This window comes from Hypomesus transpacificus, chromosome 19, assembly GCF_021917145.1.
Source record: "Hypomesus transpacificus isolate Combined female chromosome 19, fHypTra1, whole genome shotgun sequence".
In the NCBI taxonomy this organism is placed as follows: domain Eukaryota; kingdom Metazoa; phylum Chordata; class Actinopteri; order Osmeriformes; family Osmeridae; genus Hypomesus; species Hypomesus transpacificus.
Window position 1 is genome coordinate 8438279 of NC_061078.1, and position 15812 is coordinate 8454090.

General features: G+C 40.0%; 1 protein-coding gene across 2 annotated transcripts in view; it reads left to right on the forward strand.

Moving 5' to 3' along the window:
- Positions 1 to 908: 908 nt before the first annotated feature.
- Positions 909 to 15812, forward strand: part of itga11a (integrin, alpha 11a) — a 35395-nt gene continuing 20491 nt past the window's right edge. For both annotated transcript variants that reach the window (XM_047042477.1, XM_047042478.1), the window contains exons 1-3: positions 909 to 1051; positions 6718 to 6829; positions 15162 to 15274. In XM_047042477.1, the coding sequence (XP_046898433.1) occupies positions 1003 to 1051; positions 6718 to 6829; positions 15162 to 15274 (274 nt within the window). In that variant the 5' untranslated portion in view covers positions 909 to 1002. The remainder of the gene's footprint in view (positions 1052 to 6717; positions 6830 to 15161; positions 15275 to 15812) is intronic.

The following is a 15812-nucleotide window of genomic DNA, read 5'->3' on the forward strand; positions in this document are numbered from 1 at the left end:
TCATCATGACGGAGTAAAAAAAAGGAATAGCTCACGCTCATGTATTAGTGTATCATTTCGTGAATAAAAGTTCCCCAAAATACTTTTTGCATTGCTCTTTTGTAATGGATCTTATTTGTGCCATGCTCTTCTCTGTATTATGTTGATCAATTATATATATATGCTAATTATTTCCTCTTAACGATACATTCATTACTGAACCAATCGCAAAGTCTCGTTAAGGCAGATCATCAGAGTTAGGGAATGGATGTTTGAACTAGCATGGTAGGAGGTAACAAAAAAAAACTACATTTGCATTTCATATGAATACACTGGTTAGTGTGTGGTCACCACATGATGATACCATGTGTGTTAACCACTCAGCTTCAGCGCTACAAGAAATAAGTTTCTTTTAAGAGATGTGGCTAAGTAGCAACAGGGATTAATGTATAAAAGAAAACATTAGCTTGTTGAGTGTTAGCAACCCTATTGAGAATCAATGTAAATGTAATTGACTTGATAGTTGCACTCTGCACATAGGAAATCAAGGCACTCACAAACCTTTTGCTTTACAAAATATATCTTGTATGTCTGCTGATTGTGTGTAGCTACAGTAAAAACGAATAGTACAATAAGTGAAATACATTACAGTACTGTGATTATATACTTAATGTTTTGGCATTATGTACAGGGCTGGGGTGGAAAAGCAATTTAAGATTAGCACATTTAGTGTACACTAGTGTGTTTCCATTGTGTTTCCTCTGTATACGTCACTGTCTACATTGCAGAGTACAGAGGATGAGTTAGTGAGTGAGAGTAGACTGTCATCTGCTGTCTCTATGTGAACCTCCTTTCTCTACTGGAACAGTCCCCTCCTACTTTGCCCAGATATAGTGAGAGTTTGGACTGGGAGTGGAGTCAATCAGAGCTGGATCTTTAACAGCGCACGCTGCTGGGTCTGTCTGCCTCAGCCCACCCAACACACACACACACACACACACATACACACACACATCCTGACACATGGAGTACTGCTGCTTCCTGCTGCTCTGGATCGGGAGCCAGCTGCCAGGTAAGTGTGTGTGTGTATATACCTGAGTGTGTATCTCTGTGTGTGCATACAACACTTTGCCTCTTTAGACAGTATGTTTGTGTGTTTGTTCTACTATTACTAACTTTTATCTAGTCCACCTCTGAGAAATTCAGGAAGAGTTTGTGGCACCACCGTGTTCTAAAGTGCTACATTGTATGGAATGCTATTTAAAAAAATATCGAAAATCTATATTTGAATAGATGAAAGAAAGAAGTCTTAAACTTTAAATGTTCTTGTTTTTGTTGTACGGGAACTGGTAAAGGGAGGAAATGGAATGATGTATTTTAAGCAGAGCATGAACTGTAAATAATAATCTGACATCTAAGTTTCACATCTACACCCCGTCTTGTGTGTGAGAGATCCTGAGTCTGCTCCGTGTGGGATGTAGGAGGAGGCATTTCCTCGGGGTAACAGAAGTTTCTCTGTCTCTTAATAAAGGCAAGCGTGTACCTTCAAATGAAAGGTGATGCGTTTTGTTCAGAATCAAAGTGTTTAGTGTTTCCAGTGTCTGGAAGTGTTGGTGCGCAGCCAGTACTGGGGTCAATTACTAGTGAAATTACAATTGCAGCAACACATTGAACTGATATATTGAGAGAGAGAAATTAGCTGCATTTATATTTTATTTACAATAATTATTTTTTTCTGTGAAAGTAATTCAGTTCCTATAATGTCTTCTTATAATGACATCTCTTTGGTTGAGTCTTTGCTTGTGTGCAGTTTATGTGTTTACAAACCTTCATGTGGAAAGTTCATGAATTGTATGGACAAAGTTTGATGATATTGCACTTATCTTACGGGTGGAGTAGAGGAAATGCCTGCAGTAAATATTTGCCTTGATATTGGAATTAGTTCTTGGAACAAAGTGGACACAGGCAGTATTACAGAAGATGGGGGAATGACCCGTTGAACATAAATTAAGTCTACTTAGTTGGCCAATTTAGAAAGTGGCTTAAGACCAAGGAGGAGGTCATTGTTGGACCCTCAGTTAATACTATTGATGTAGCTCCTGTATGTTGTAGGTATGACAATGTTATGCCTTGGGAAGAGTATCGACCCAAGGCAGTGGGAAAATTTTGGGTAAATGGGTCATACTTTCAGACATTGAAAATGTCTTTTGACTGAACAGAAAAAGAAAACATAAAAACGTAAATGGGTCAGACTTCTAGACATTGAGAAAGTCTCTCAACTGAAAGGCGAAGAAAACTATAGACAGGCACACAAGACAATATGCAACCTATGAAAAGGAAGGAAGGAGTAAATCCATTCATCTTATCTATTTGTTCTTAAAAAAGTAATTCAACATATTATTATAACTTGCTGTCATAATTCAACCAGAATTTACTGTAGACCCTGTCCACTATCTTCCAAACAATACAGCTGTTGGACAACTCACCATAGAACAGATTGGCACGAACCTTGGTTGGAATTGACTCAAGCAGAGTCATGGTGGATTTGTGAAGAAGCCTGGGAGAGATTTTTGTTGGCTGTAAAGTCAGACAGCTTGTTTAGCAGTGCTGAAGACTGTGTGAGGGTCACATCTTGTGCCAGATACCCTGTGTGTCCTACACATTTACCTTGGCCTAGAGCAGCTTCACCCATTGTGAAGGATCTTTCAACAAGGCTCAGATAAGCTTTCCAAAGATACAGGCCAATACAGGTCTAAGCTCCATATTTTCATTCAAGTTGCAAACCTCAACTAAAAGCTATGATGTGAATTCCTTTACACCATTAAGTCTCCAATTTCTTGGGATGTGGATTAATCCACCACTTACAGGTATACCCCCATAAAGTTTGGTTTTGATTGCAAGGAGGTGGTTGACAGATGCCTTCATGTCCATGTGGATTTATTTAACAGTCAATCTCATTAGCCCATAATCTTAGTTACGGGTAACAGCCATGCTCGTTAGTGTTAGATTTAGTGCTGCTCTCTCTCTTCCTCTCTCTCTCTGTCTCTCTCTCTCACGTTGCAGTCCTGAGAGAGATATATAAGGACACACAGTGAAATACGCAGAGGCCATGCGTGGGGATAAAGAAGAAATTGTTCACATACTGTTGCACAAACAGCTGTGGACTGTTCAGTCGATGGCAACTTTTGCAATCCACTGGTTTCATCTACTGATATTACAGAGGAGCCTACAGTAGACAACGCACAAAAAAATGAATAGAAGCCTATAGAAGCTACAAGAGTAAAGTGAGTCAGTCCAACCCAGACTCAAAAGCCTTGAACTCGTGTTATGCCTTTAAGCTCTTGTGACTAGTGATAAGTTCCATAATGTCCTTTGTGAGGAACCACTCCAGCTAACATCCATCCCCTGGCTGAGGGAGTGTGTCTCTGGTCCACTCCAAGGCTGTGGTGAAGCTCCTGCAGCCTGGTACTGGGCCAAAAGCAGCGGCAGCCCGGCGTGGGTCGCAGAGCACCAGCAGCCACCGGCCTGAGGTTTATTTATCTTGGCAAGAGAACCTGTACACAGGAAACCCAGCAAGACTCCCGTTGGCTTAAGGAGCTGCTGATATTACTGGGAATATTAAATTGCTCTGCCACATTAGGGGTTTGAAATGGAAACTGGAGCTTCATCACTCTGATTTTCTCTCTCTTTCTCTCTCTCTCTCTCTCTCTCTTTCTGTTTCACTCGCTTTAATTTTTCTCACTCTTTGTCTCTTGGTCATAGCACAGCAAAGCTGTTTTTCTCTGAAGCTGTTTGCTTCTAGAATGAGCGTGATAGTTATCAATGCCCCAGCTAGCAATGTCATGATTCTTTGCGTGTGCTGATGCCGGCTGGTTAGAAAAAAATGAGGCAAACACATATGGGAAAGATTTCCAGAATCCCCTCCCCCGAAGAATGAAAGCTCTTCAGCACCATTCGTTCGTTTCCTTAAAATTTTGGTTCCATGTTAATTAATCTACTTGTTGACTTATTGTTCTTACAAGTGATTATTTGAGCCAAATTATTTTAGGCCAAGCGTGTGTGGTTCTTCACAAACAGATTTCCAGAGGAGGATATATGGAGACAAGATCAAAGACCAGCTGGACATGTGAACCGTTTAGGCAACAGGAAATGAGCAATAAGGGGAATGTGTCAATATTTAGATGGTATGCATAACATGGCTGTCATGAACAAAGGTTTTCATGACAAGAATAGAATAGTTTACAACATTCATTCATTCAACATTCATTCAAGGTGGCAAACTATTTCTGAGGTTTCATTCTGAGGCAAGTTGTTTAGTTTGTCTTGAGTGATGATTGCATAATGCATGGTCCTGTACTGGCCAAAACCCACCAACTAAACACTTGGCAGGTGGGAAAATAACACATTGGGCAGTTTCTTTAAATAACGTGCAGTAAACTACCACAAATGCAGGCACTCAAGTACAGTGTATCAAATAATATTAAAATCAAATTGTACTTGTATAGCACTTTTTACAAGCAACATCACAGAAGGCCCATGGAACTGCACCATAACCAATCTAAACCCACAAGGAAGACACAAAAACTCCCAGGAACACTAATCGAAAAATAATTGAAGAAACCTTTGGAGGAGCAGTTCAATGACGAATTCTCATTCTCCAGACACAATTGATGACACAAAGAGGTGAATATCATAGGTTGAGCACAGTCGTGCATCAAGAGTAAAGGTAAAAAAAAAGAAGAAAAGAGGGTTAACTCACAACAAATCTGACCCCATACTGACCCCAAATCATTTGGATACACAATTCTTGTAATGCCTGAGTGTCGACCTAGTTGAACTTTTTCTCTGTGCTTTGTGGATATGAGCTACACGTAGAAAAGGTAGACCCATTGTCCATGTTTGCGTGACCTATAAAAGATAACAGCACTACAGCTCACCCGAAGGGCCCCAACAACACTTTCCTAGAAGTTCATTTTCTCTGAAAAGTCTCTGTTAAATAGTACAATGACATTTTAAAGTTGTCTCACTCATTCTTTCCATTTTTACTTCTTTATTTGCAGTTTTAGGAGGTGTGCTCATTTTCTGTCATACAATTCCTGTTTATTTTTGGCCACAATTTAGTTGCAACATAATATGTTCTCTTAATTTGCAGGCCTCAGCACCAATGGAAATCCAAACACTAAGCCCACAGTAGCTGACATCAGTCATTTACAGTTTTTCACAACCAAGACACAGAAAGGGAGGTTATATTCTTCTAAAGATTTAGGAGATGATAGATGAGTGGTGAAATGGATCAAAAGCAAGTCCGACTGAGAATTAAATGTTCTCTCGCAATCATAAGCCAAGAGGAAGATCTCATCCCTTCCATCCCCTCACCAAATCGTGGACATTTTTGGGTAACTTGGTGACAGCAAGACAAATCTAAAAAGATGTTTTAATCTAAACCAGAAGAATTAGTTTTTTCCTCATATGGTTAAATTGTCCAGAGGATGTAAGGAGAGTGAAACTACACCATAGAAAATCTGGTCGTGCTTTGATCAGTTCCCATAGTTGTGTTTGCTGCCTTTGATTTCTTGTTTCCCTTGATGAAGTAGGCTTGTCCACAAATCATAGTTCCCACATGCTCTAATCAAGATTTCACCACAGTGCTTAACAGAGCTTTGCTCCAGTTCAATCAGAAATAAACAGTTTGACAGGCACCTGGCTCACCATTATTGATGTTTCTCAGCTCAACACTTTATATTTACAGTTCCAAGCTCGCTGACAGAAAAATTAAATGTGTGAACAGTATTATCGTTTCAAATGCTACTGTATATTGTGAAGATTTAGACTTGAATGCTAGACTGTTGTGTGTCACAGAAATGGTCAGTCCTCAATGCTATGCAGTTACAATAACATAACAGTCCAAAATGTTTGTGTGGAAGGCTTTCAGTGCTATGAGGCCTCTACATCTAGTATGAGTAGTCTTAACAAATGCAACTTAACGTCCAGTCAACAAACGCATTCCAGTGTATGCACTACTATCCTACATGTCCACAGTGCTTCAATACAGTGAATCATCCCCCTTTCCCTTGACATAGCAATGTTCTTGACAGACAGCTCTGCTGTTTATACGTATGAGCACCTCATGGGGTTAACTGTCTTAATACCTCAGGGCTAAGACTTGTGTTTATAGTGAAGCTGGAGATCAGAAAGACACGTTATGCCAGGGGCTCTACACTGGGATGAGAGGGATGAAGACGATTATCATCTTGGCGTGTCGTCATGAGACCTCCAAGGCTGTGTTTGTTGTTCTTAGAGACACTGGAGGGCAGGTGTCAAGACCTAGATATTCCAGATAAAATGTGAGGTTTTCTCTATCGAAAAAAAATCTACAGAGGTATGGTTGCTCTTCGAGACGAATTTCCAATGTACACCCTTTGCATAGCAGAGGCCTACCCTCATGAGGTTCTCTAGGCTAGCTGTCGATGCTGCGTGGAATTGGCTGCCACCCAGGAAATCACAGCTGAGATACTGATTTGTTACGGTTACGGTACTGAGATGTGCTCAAACTTATTTCAGAATAAATTCCCAAATCTGACTCTGGTTTGTGTAACTTGGCCAGCATAGTCGTTTAACCACTGTGAAATCTTTCCACTGCACTTCAGGACACAAGCTAAAAAAACGTCAATGTACTGTAAGTTACTGTTCAAGCATGCTTTTAACTGCCTGTGTTTGCCTTACTGTGTGTGTTTCCAGGGCTCCTTGACGGTTTCACCATTGACACCAAGAACCCCAGGATCATCAAAGGTTCTAAACAGGCACAATTTGGATATACAGTTCAGCAGCATTTTGCTGGGGGGCAGAAGTGGTAAGAGGCCTTCATTGTCAAATGTTTATTTAAAGTTTTTGTTTAAAACGATAGTTATTTAAATTCAAATCTAGCAAAATGACAAAATCTTAGTTTTTACCTGCTGATAACCGGTTAGATTCAGAGTCTGAGACAGATATCCTCTGAGACATTCTTACCGTCTGTCTTGCTGGCAAAGATGTGCATTGTAATAGTTTTATCAGAAAAGATGACACACTACTGTACTTCTCCCACTGTATGGAATGTTGCCTGTCATCATTTGTGCTTCCAATAGAAAATGATCCTGATCTGGACATTTCATCATGTTGCCTCATAGCAGACTCGTTATTCACACTATTATTAGGCCAATTGGCACTGTGGTGACGGGATTCATTGCTGGCATCCTCAGTACTTGCGCTGGCTAGGGCCGTTTTGGACCAATGCCCAGTTCCAGCCCCACTTCCCCCTGTGAATGTGTGTGTGCATGTGTGTGTCTCACCAATATTCTATTCATATTCTCCCAAACTAAACTTACGCAGCTTTTTAAAAGATGAGTAGAACAAAGACTGTTTACTTTAGTAATTTGAAATATTACTGCTATATAAATCAGTTTGGGAGAAGAGTAGTTTTCTAGATTTTGTGTCATATTTTACATAGTTCCCGAAAGGTATCAATAGTGTCTGAAAAGTGCAATTGCATGAGCTCACCTGATTCTTACATTAATCAGTCACAAACAGCCTGAAGACTCTCTCCGTCTAGTGATATTCCTTTAGCATCTGGCAATCATTAAAATGGTAAAGGAAGTTTTGAAAAGGGGCTTGTGTGTGTCTCGGGCTTCTGTTTTAAGTGCCTGTAGTGTGCTTGTCTTGGTGGGTGTCTGTTTATGTGTGTATGTTACAAATGTATGATACAAGTGTGTGTGTCAGTGAGGGAATAGTTAATTAGTTTCTCTGCGCATTCGTAGGAAAGTCGTAGGAAATGTCACAATCACTTGCATTATCCGCTTTCTTTCCTATCTCCTCCACTGAAGTACATTAACTGCTCAGAGCAACCTTGATGTACTGACACACATAACAGGAAACCCCCTCACGGTCACACTGACAAATAAACTACCTGCCATCTATCACTTTCCACCATTTTCCTCAGGGTGAATTGTTTTCACATGAAAGTAACATATGACTTGAGCACTACTAGGTATAGTCTAACTAATACAAAGGGACCAGTGTACAGTATAGAGATGGTATTGTAATGAAGCTAATAATATAGGTTATACAATATGTGGATAAAGCCCCATATTGAGATAAATGTACTGTGGTATTTGGTTACTATTCTTGGCAACTTAACTGTACCGACTAGCTTTTTGTGTATGTTCGTCTGTGTCCAATCGCATGTGCTTATGACCATGACAGTATTTGATTAGGAAGTAGTTTGGAGTCAAGACAGGCCTTTGGGGAGACTGATTGCAATTAGTAATTGGCAATCAGGAGCTGCCTATTGACTAAATGACATACGGTAGCTTTGTGATTTAAGATAAGTGAAGTAGGCCTAAACTACTAGAAGAACATGCATCCCTGTGTGTGCATGTGTGTGAAAGCATGTCACTGATTAGACAAAGGGGAGTTCATCATAACCATGGTATGATGTGCCACGCCTACTTACGGCCACAATGCACTATACAATAAACATTTAGTTTTATTTAACATGTTTGACAGCTTTACTTAATCCTATCTTGGGGAACTTATCTATTGAGCACAACTGAGCCAACCACAACTTTGCCATTGACAAGGTATAAAAATATAAAAGATATAAAGAGTTTGTTTCTTTAGGAATGTTGACATGAGAGACCTTTGTTCCCCTGTAAGTGTAGGTTTTTAGTACTAGTTACATAGTAATAAACAAATAATTCTTCATGACTTGTTAATTCATTGACACATAATGGTACATTTTCTTACTACTGCTGCATGAAACCCACCCAGGCTATGACAGCCCCCACTCTTGCCCCTCTGAAGAATAGTTTGTGAGTTTCAGGAGCATAGTGGAAGAGTGTTTGATGGTGGTGAGAGAAGAGAAGGAAAGAGGTGGGGGGGAAATAGCAACACTACTCAGCTGTGGTTTACTGAGCCAAGGAGTCCAGGGAGCCGAGGGGAGTGTGATGTGCTGTACTCCATATCCCAGCAGTAAGGGCAAAGCAAAGATTCCAGAAGAAGTTCTTGAAGTTGCATTGAAGTGACAGTACTGTAGCTTGCCAAAATGGTCTTACCCTTTGCAAAAGAGTTTATTTGCAGTTAAAGAACTATATGAAACTATTTTAGAAATGTGTATTATTTTTGTTTGTCTCCTAAACAACATATATTCCTGTGTATTACAAAGCCAAGCATTATACTATTGGCTACTCATGAGAAATGAAACCTATTTTCCTTCTTTAAATATGCAAGTCAAGTAGAAGAGAGCAGGTTCTGGTTATATTTATCAGTGTTGCGTGCGAGTTAGGAATCTTTTCCCCCCACTGCGACTGTGGTTGCACTGACCAGCGTTCAGTCAGAGACCCCAACACCCGCTTCACTGCCCCCGATATCAATCACAGAGACCTGAACTCAGCACCAGGTCTGTGATGTGGGAAGAAGACCCCTGTTAACGCAGCAAGCATTGTGCAATGAGGTTGGGCCTGCTGCCGTGTTTTCGAACTCAGGGTATGTCACATTTGTATTTTTTTAGTTGTGATGAATCTGTCTGTGACGCCAAGAATTTAAAGGGCCTCCAAAAGAAAGGGTGATGACTTTTTGTTTTTTTAGTCGTCAAAATATGGCTTTGAAGTGCAGGATAGCTCTCCTGTGGATTAAAGTGCACTCATCAAGTGTCAGGGAACCTCAGGTGACCTCGAAGGTGAGGTTGTCGCACTGTGTAGTTGTGTGTGTATGTGTCCACACTTACACACACTTTCTTATGCTTTCGTGTGGTATGCTGTCAGACTCCAATGGTGCCTATGATCATGACCATGATTTGTTAAGAATAAGCAAGATTCCAAGAAAATGGCAGAGTCCCACTTGCCCAGCATGTTGTTGAGTTATATTGTTTATAAAAACCTTTATTGAAGACAGACTCAGTTTAGGTTTACATTCCAGTTTTAGGTTTACAATTGTCAAAATAAGTGCATTCATCCAAGCTTAAGGATAAATTTTTAAGTGTCATTCAAAGTTTCTTGTTTAATTACAAGCTTTTTATTATGCACTATTTCCCAAATAACATGAAATGTAGCATGATAGCTCACCATAAAGGACGTTGACGTTAGACTTTTTTTTAAGGAATTTTAATTGTGACGATTACTGACAGTGCCCATAAGCATGTGTGCCAAATACCGTAGCTCTGTCAACTTTTCCAGTTCTACAATGAACTGTCTGATTTTTCAAATGTTCAGCTTGGTATTTGGATTGGAATGCGATCATAGCTCAGGCTCTTGAAAATAAACGAGCATTTTCATGACCTTGTCTGGAAAGAGATGCATAAGGCTGAGTTCAGATTACATTTAATGACCAACTTTTAAAAATAACATCACCTGATCTTGCCATACTCATACCGTACATTAGCTCATATGAATGTGCATCACCTTTTATATGTCTGCAATCCTCTTACCAGACACAAATGCCAGTGGAACAAAGTGTAGACTAAATGTAATGTGATGTATTGCTCTGTGGAAGTCATAAGCATAATTTATATGTTTGAGATGTTGCTCTGTGGACATATTAATGTCGTCACTTGTTTGTATTTTGACACTGTCTCCACACATCTTGCTGATCATTGATGTGATTATCTGATGACAAAAGAGAACACTGTTATGCCTGGCATTTTCATATTCATAGACAAATAGGGCTACGACAAAAAATCTCCACGTGTTGCAGACTTTTTTATAAAGAATATAGAATATCTTGACATGACAGTAGTAAGTAGGTCCAAATCACAGAAAGTTGAGAGTCTTTCCAAGGAAGAAGCTGTTGACCTGCTAAGTTGGGGAAATGTTGCGATTTTCAAGAATGTGCAATAGTCCCACATGCCTCTCCAAGATGATATGGTTTCTTAACCCTTGTGTTATCTTCAAGTCATTGTGACCCTTCAGTCATTGTGACCCCCCCACGTGTTGCGACAACTTTACCTCATACAAAAATAAAGTGAAGCAAGTTGTCGCAGCACAACGCTGGGTTGTTGTGACCTGAAGAGAACACAAGGGTTAAACAGTCTGCCAGATTGGACTCTTTCTGGGGGTCCACGAGAGGCCACAATATTCTCACGTGACAATAAGCCTAAAATCCAAGTACTAGTGAGATGCAAGGCCCAGCATCTATCTTCCAGGCCTCTGCTACCTCCCACTCTCTTTTCCTGTTGTTTGCTTTCCAGCAATGATGCTGGGTCTGTCCAGATGGGATTTACCCTTTAAACCCTAGCTTGGTCACAAGGTGTGGACCACTTAAAGACTTGGGGAATCTGAGAAGTTTCACCACCGTTGGTCTGAAATACAGTCCCCCGTCATTAGAGCCTATGTTTTCATTGAGCAGGCCACTGTGCAGGGAAGGAAAGGTAGCACTGTTTGTGCTATAGCTGTAAAAACAAGAATAATCAGTTAGTGTTGTCACGTGTTAAACCCCTTTAATATGTACTTTCAAAGCATGAGTCTCGTTTTCCCTTTGTGGTCAGTCTTTGCCATGCTGAAAGATTAGAGCTATACCTACTTCAGAGTTTTCCTTCTTTAGCTCTGATGAAACAGGACCAGTTGCTACACATCTCTTGGGTTTGGTCAAATGAATCCATAGAATACATATCCTATCAATATTTGTGGCTGGAATGTGATGAAAGGGCATGTGTATTGGGCAGAGATGTGGTTTCACAACCCATGTGTCTCACTCCTTCCGAATGTGAAAGACATTAGCACATTAACGATGGCTAGGTCTCTGTGTTGGCACTTCTACAAACCCAAAATCCCACATTCCTATCTGTGGGAGAAAACGGGCATCCAGTTTGGGTCATGTTATTTCTTTCGACGTCATTACCTTGTCCACAATAATGCTACATGGCTAGCAATTGCCCCTGATGATTCCGACAGTGATTATTTAAACAGATTTTGTTGATGAGCCTCAAAAGCAGAAGTCCAAGGCAATTCTAACAATGGCCCCTTTCACCAAGGTAACCGTGTCCTGGTCTGAACTTTTCCTACAGTATTCAAGTGCCAAACGACAGCAATAACTTCAGTAATAATCATGCTATTAATAGCAGTGAAAATATGAGCACTGTTGGAGCTCCTGAGGTGAAAATGATTTCCAGTCCTTTGACAACTGGACAGCTAGCGTGAGATGCAATCCCATCATTACTTGCGTCTGAGTCTGTCATACTGCAGACTAAAGAATAGCACTGCTCTTTCATCTCTTCTCCTTGGTCCACATTATCCCTTTAGGATTTAAGTATATCGAAAATGTAAGAAATAACTTTACAACACATTATTTCAAGGTAATTTCAAACTGTTAGAATAGTAGTTTTTTACCATGTATCAAAATGCAAAAATGGCATCAAAAGGAATCAACAATGTTTCAAATGAGAGGTGAAGGGGAGGTGATAGATAGGTAGACAGTAGACTGTAGACTGTATTTGTATCCATAATGTTGTAATTATTAGTTTCATAAAGGTGTAATGCAAGCTTATAAAGACCAATTAAAAGTGTTACATAAAGTGTTACAACTTCAGATATAGCTGAATGTTAATGTCAAGTGTCATGTTTGCTTACATAAACATTATGTAGCAATTGTCCACTTATCTTAATTGCCCCCCAAATGTTACCTACTCAAACAGTGGGCAGGATTGAGACATATTTTGAAGTTTGGAGGTTGACATGGTTGACCTTTGAGTTCTAGGCGTGTTGGTGGTGGTCTGGTTTTGTTATAGACTGGTGTCGAGTATCTTTCCCTTGGGGCACCATGGAAAAGAGTGAATTGTTCCTGCTGTGTGTTATTATCCACCTGAGTTTGACTGCATGTTTGCCTATGCTTCTTGTTAACCTTAGTGCTAAGCTTTTATCGGTTTAAGAGTGAATAAATACATATGGAATGACTCCAGCGGGGGGTAGAGATAATTTATTTAGTTGAAAACTTTGACCAAGCATTTTTGAGTAACCCCCCCAAAAAAGAAGAAAGCTTAAGTAGGTTTGCGAAGGCATGAGAACGCTGATGCGGCCCTTATGCAACACTTACAATGTCTCATATACAGAGAAACATCACAAGATAAAGCTCTACACGCAAATGGATATTCCTGACTGACAAAATAGTTTTCACACACTCTTACATAAATAGCTTGGCTGCTGTTCCTGTTTCTACTCACAAAACAAAGAGACCTTTTATCAAAGATACAGTACTTCAGGATTACAACCTTCCTTTGAGGCCTTTATCCATTCAAGACAGCCCTTAGGTAAACACTCAGCATTTTACATTCTCCACTACATGAAGTCATCTAAAACCTTTCAGCTGACATTTATGAGACCACACTGACCTGCTTCTAAAAAGAACTTTACCCATAGTGAGAGGAGAAACATCTCTTACAGGGTCTACGTCACCCCCCCAAAATTGCCATGGTTGACCCGGTAGCAGTTTATGATATTCCTCCAGGGTGGGTCTTTAATTTGATTGAGTAAGCGCTCTGCTGCCCTAAGTGACCTGCAGTTCTGTACATGTGACGATGTTCAGTCCCTCTGAGCTTATTCAGTCACACTTTGTGTCTTTCCTTCTCATGCACGTGCTGGGTGACCCATATTTCCAGTCTATAACTTTCATCTCCCTCCATTGTGTGTGTGTGTTTCCCCATAAAGATCAATGTGAGAATAGTCCCAGGGTTTGTGGGCCAGTGTGTTTAACTGCATGTTGATCTAGGGTCAGGAGAGACATTTTCAGACATGGCCATACTCTCTTAGGGACACAGACTAGAAAGACCTTTATACACAGTAGCTTATGTGTTTCAATGCCAACTCCACTGAATTTCTGTGAATTCTCAGAGTAATCCCTCACTGCTTCCATATTTTGTTGTGTTACAGATAAAGTTTAAAATAGACATTTATTACTTTCCCTTACATTCAAGTCAAGTCAGTTTATTTATAAAGCACATTTAAAAACAGCCAATGCCGACCAAAGTGCTGTACAAAATCATCAAATAGGGCAAAACAACAATAAGTAGGAACAACAAACAAACAACACAATTACAATAAGCACGAGTGACTCTAAACTGACTTGAAAGCCAAAGAATAAAAATATATTTTAAGACGAGACTTAAATGTCTCGGTGATGGGGGATGGCCGGATAAAAATGTGCTGTTTATTCCACAGAGCAGGGGCTACAGCTGAAAAGCCATGATCACCTTTTGTTTTCATCCGAGTCTGTGGAATGGCTAAATTGAACTGGTTTGATGATCTAAGGGGACTGGAAGTGTAATACAACATAAGAAGATCTGAGATATACATATATCAGGGGCTACAGCTGAAAAGCCATGATCACCTTTTGTTTTCATCCGAGTCTGTGGAATGGCTAAATTGAACTGGTTTGATGATCTAAGGGGACTGGAAGTGTAATACAACATAAGAAGATCTGAGATATACAATGGAGCCAATCCATGTAAAGCTTTAAAAACAAGTAACAACACCTTAAAATAAATTCTACATTTGACTGGCAACCAGTGAAGTAAGGCCAATATCGGGGAGATATGGTCCCTCTTCCTGGTGCCAGTCAACATTCTAGCAGCCGCATTCTGGTCAGGCTGCAGGCGTGATAACGATGAGTGACAAATGCCATAATACAGAGAATTACAAGAATCAATTTGAGACGATATAAGTGCATGAATAACAATTTCCTTGAAGTCCTTGAAAGAGAGGAAAGATGTTAGTTTTGCAATAGTCCTTAAATGAAAGAAACTACCTTTGACAACAGAATACATTTGTTTGTCAAATGTTAGTGCTGAATGAAAGATAACACCCAAATATTTGATCACATTGATCATAATTGAGTTGTTCCAAGAAAGTCATTGTCTGGAGTAAAACATTTTGCGATTGGACATAATTTAAGAAGGCACTCATCTCTATATAAAAGGTCTCCCAGTTTTCAATGCACATCGAAGCCATAATATCTTCATTGTACCCCTCTATTCCATTTATGTCTCACAGCAAAGCTGTTGAATACTTCACTAACATATTTATATGGATATATATATATTAATTGTTTGAATGTTTTACCAATTTATATTTATGCCTATACATTAATGTGAAAAAATGTAGGTATTGGAATTATGGAAGCACTGTTAAGTGTAACTTGTGTTTGCTGTTTTTGTTTAACAGGTTATTGGTGGGTGCCCCCTATGAAACCAATGGTCCACACCAGACAGGGGATGTTTACAAATGCCCACTGGGTAAACGCACCAACACCAGCGGCTGCACCAAACTCAACCTAGGTACAATAGTTACTGGGCCTTCTCTTACTGCTGTGCCATTTTGTTCAACAAGTCAGACTGTCAAACATAACTGTATGTGTGTGGTTTTTGTAGCTATGTACTTGCCTACGTATGCATACGCAAATGTATTTCACACCCTGTAACTTGTCTCTTAAATGCCTGGAACCAATGGAACACAAACAGAAGTGTAATTTTGAGTCCACCCAGTGCTTCAAGAAGACCAAAGTTATCAGTCTTAGAATTTAAACTGACTTTTCTATTAACCAAATACCATTTACCGACGTCTTCTGTACGTGTGTATTTGTGCATCTGTGCCACGTGTGTCCCAGGGAGACTATGGCTGATGCCGTTCATTCCTTATAGTACAGTTTATGTACACTTCCACATCTGTGTCTTCCCTGGCACCTGACCACATGTTCCGTCATACCACACACACATCTGTGTCGTGTTGGGTAGATAGACGCAGAAAGACGTGTAAACTTGCTGGCAGATATTGAAGGATTTAGACATTCCTACGCCTGGCTAGACTGCAGAAACA